At 55.9% G+C, this 3,663-nt stretch overlaps 1 protein-coding gene across 1 annotated transcript; it reads right to left on the bottom strand.

Moving 5' to 3' along the window:
• Nucleotides 1–684: 684 nt before the first annotated feature.
• On the bottom strand, nt 685–3,609 carry DQ04_13541000 (putative coatomer beta subunit; the record flags this gene model as incomplete). Its single annotated transcript, XM_009316977.1, has 1 exon — nt 685–3,609. One exon carries the CDS (start codon nt 3,607–3,609, stop codon nt 685–687), a length of 2,925 nt encoding a protein of 974 aa, XP_009315252.1.
• Between the last annotated feature and the right edge of the window lie 54 nt (nt 3,610–3,663).

Here is a 3,663-nt window from a genome sequence, read left to right as displayed (position 1 = left end):
TCGGCCGACGCGGCGCCCGCGTTGTAGTTGGGCGCAACAGTGAAGGGGCGCCGCTGCGTCAGCGTCCGCCCGTCGCCGCGGGTGTCGTTCGCGACGCCGTCCTGCACCGCGCGAATCTCCGCCTCACTGATAGCGGGGCTAAATAACATTGCAGCCGGCGTCTGCGGCGAATGTGCATTTGCAGGGAGCACCAAAAGAGGGAGATCAAAAAAAAAAAGGAAAATCGCAACAACAACACCAAAAGAAAACAATAAAAGGCAAAGAAAGCGAAAAATCAAGTAAGTGGACCCCTGATGTGGGTTTCATCCATCTTTTTTTTGGGGGGGTTACCGCTTCTCGCTTGGCCTCGTGCCACCCCGCCCTGCTCCCTCCAGCTCCACCCCGCCCGCCAGGCGTTGGGGCGGCCGCCGTGGCAGCAGCAGCAGCAGTCATGGCGACCATCGGGCATGGCAGCGCAACAGCTCACACGTCCAGCCACTTCCGCACGTGTCACGTGGAGTTAGGAAGCATCAGCATCCCCTATTCGCGGCGTCATAAGCTCCTCCATTTTTTTTTTTTTCATTTCCTTTCTTTGTTGTTGTTGGTTTTCTTTTCTTTTTTGTTTTTCGTTCTTTCCTTCCTTTCCCCTCCCTCCTCAATTCTTCTCCTTTCTCCGTTTGCTTACTCTTCCTGTTGCTCCCACGGTTACTGTCGCCCCCCGGTCTCGAGGAGGCTAAGCCTCTCGCCAATGCCGTACGCGATGGATTGCGTGTTGGATCGAATACGCACCACGCCGCTTATTTTGCCGTGCGAGTCCCTCTCGACGGACACGTTTGCCAGCGCATCCTCGCCAAAGACGGTGCGTGCGTACAGGCTGCAGGAGATATATCCGTAATCGTCGTCGCCGTCCCCAGAGGAGAGTCCCTCCAGCTCCTCCTCGTCCATCTCGGGAAATGGCTCCAGCAGCTGCATATTTGTTTCCTTCATCACAAACTCCACGTAGTCGCGCAAGTCCGTCTTGTCTGTATTCACGGCGATGGTGTTTTCCCAGTCGAATGTGCTCCACTTCTCACGGAACTCCGTCGTCAGACACGACGCCGGTTTAATGTAGTCCATAATGTCGACGTGGATGTCATTCAAGATGACACAGCAGCGATCACCATTGGGGGCGTCGTACAACACATTGGCGTATATGACGCCCGTCTCGGTTGAGCTTACCTTCAGCGCGGTGCGCAGCTTGAGCGTGCCGTGCGGCGGCAAGTTGTGCACCTGCGGCCGCTCGCACAACTTCATGCCACCGAGGGACGCCAGCTCAATTGTCAAATCCCGCAGCAAGTGGGGCGTGCGGTTCACCAGGTACCAGTCCACTGATACGTCGAACTGATGCACCGTTACGGTCGCCTCGCAATATACCTGATCACAGAAGCCGGAGAGGGGAATGGTCTTCTCGAGACGCTTGAGGAATTCCTCTGTTTTATCGATGGAGGCATTCGCGACGGCAGAGCCCAAATCGTCGGTCGCTTCCAGTTCAAGAAAAGCATCTTTCCCGTGTGTCAGTTGTGTAAAGATGACAGGTGTGTCTATGCTGCAGAGAGCGGCGGCTCCATTTGTCTTGGACGGCTCGCCGTCGGCAGCGTCGCCAACAGCAGAGCCCGCCACGGTGCCTTCCACCGCGCTGAGAGCGTTGTACGTGTCGTCAATGTAGGCCGCCAAGAAGGCTGATTTCGGGCTCGCAATGGCCATGATCGCCAGGCGGACGTGTTCGTGTGAGTCCTCGTCAATTGCACTCCCGGCATCAGGTGCGGTGCCGTATCGAATGATCTCCTGTAGCAGCGCCAGGGCATCATCCTGCGCCATGCCCAGTGTCGCCGCGTCTACGGTGTCGCCGTAGTGGTTAAACAAGCGAACAACGAGCTTCGACAGGGCGCTGGCGAGCGCTGCCGCTACAAAGTAATCACCCTTCGCGATGAGTGTGCGCATGCCGCTGAATGACTCACACGCCTCATTCACCGACTCGGCCGCTGCCGCTGCTGGGACAGCCGTGTAGGACGTCACATACGTACCGTCCTCCCGCACAGTAGTCACGGCGTGCATGGCAGGGGCAGGCGACGCATTGGAATCCCCGCTGGCAGATGTCAGCGCCACCAAAGGAGGCGTGAGCGGGAGTGGACTTAAAGACTTCTTTAGAAGCGCCAGCACTGCCAGTACCTCCTCTGCGGAGGACACATGTGCGCCAAACAACCATAGCACCGCCCGAACCACACGCGGCGAGGTGATCATAGAAAATATTTCCATCAGTTGTTGCAGTGTCCCGGCGCGCAGTGACGGCTGCGCCTGCAGAACCTCTCGAATGAACGATATGACCTCGTAACTTCCGCTGGAGGCATCGCATGTGTAGTCCATCATTATGGGCAGTACCGACGCCGCCATGTGCGGTTGGCGAACCACAGCGGTGCGAATCGCACGAATAAGCATCAGTTTATATTCCTGCATGGAAGCCTGATCCACGAGATCGCCCTCACTCTGCGATCGCACAAGCTCCTTCCTCATCGCCTGCAAAAATACCTCAACATTCTTACTTGAAACAAGTTCAACCGCCAGCGCCACCACACGCTTGCGTATTTCTGTTGAACCATTCACCAAGGCGCTCACCACATCAAGGAGAGAGTCCTGCAGAATGTCGCTGAATCTCATCCGCATAGCATCTAGCTGATCCACCACAATCAGACGCACACTGTTGTCCGCGTGCGTCTTTAGCAAATCAATAAAGGTTAGTGCCGCCTGTCGAATAGCCGTCGGGGAAGACGAGAGGCTCAACAGCGTCGATGCGCACTGGTAGCGAACCGCAGGGTTCTTGGACTGCAGGATATTAAACAGAATAGCCACATACTTGGCCTTGTCATACGGATTCGCCCGTATCATCTGGCGAGCAAAGTCGACAACCGACATCTGAAATGCCGCTCCAGCGTCTGCCATGTCCGTTGACTCGCGGAAATGCGTGAGGAAACGCACTGCCCGCTCAGGGGCGGTTTCCACAAGCATATCAAATGCGTTCCGACGGGCCGATACATCATTCTCCTCGCTAATAAACTTCTCGACGAGCTCAGGGGCGTCAGGAAGGAGCTCCGGGAACCTCTTACAAATGGTGTGCACCGCCAGCACGGCGCTACGACGGACGTACGTCACGCGGTGTGTTAAGTTCTGCACAACAGACGATATCAGAGGCTCGATCAACTCCTTTTCCTTCACCTTGCAGAGGAACCGCAGTGTGAGACCACGCACATACTCGTTAGGGTGGAGCAAGTCCTCCCGCAGAAAGGAACAGATGAGGATCATCTCGCTCAGCAGTTTCCCGTCCTTGTCCGTCTTATCCACCACCTCCCAAAAATACAGCACGAGCTTCTTGATATGGTGATCCTCCAGCGGAGTAATGTACTTGATGACTGACATGATCATATGATTCTGCGGCTCACCATTCAAATGGAGTCGAATCATCGTCTCCAACGCATCGGCTCGGGCATCCATGTCACCCTTCTCCAACGCCAACTTAAGGTCCTTCGAATTCATAAAGTTACCATCGAAGCCTACCAGCAGCGTGCACGCCACCTCCTGATCTGAATTGCGGTTCATCCCAGCGTCAGCACACACCACCGTACTCAGCTACCGCCACAAGGCTCCCACTTC

The sequence above is a fragment of the Trypanosoma grayi genome (genome assembly GCF_000691245.1).
Source record: "Trypanosoma grayi strain ANR4 Tgr_1354_V1, whole genome shotgun sequence".
NCBI lineage: Eukaryota > Euglenozoa > Kinetoplastea > Trypanosomatida > Trypanosomatidae > Trypanosoma > Trypanosoma grayi.
The sequence above is the reverse complement of the archived record's forward strand: the minus strand, read 5'-3'. Positions and strand labels throughout refer to the sequence as shown.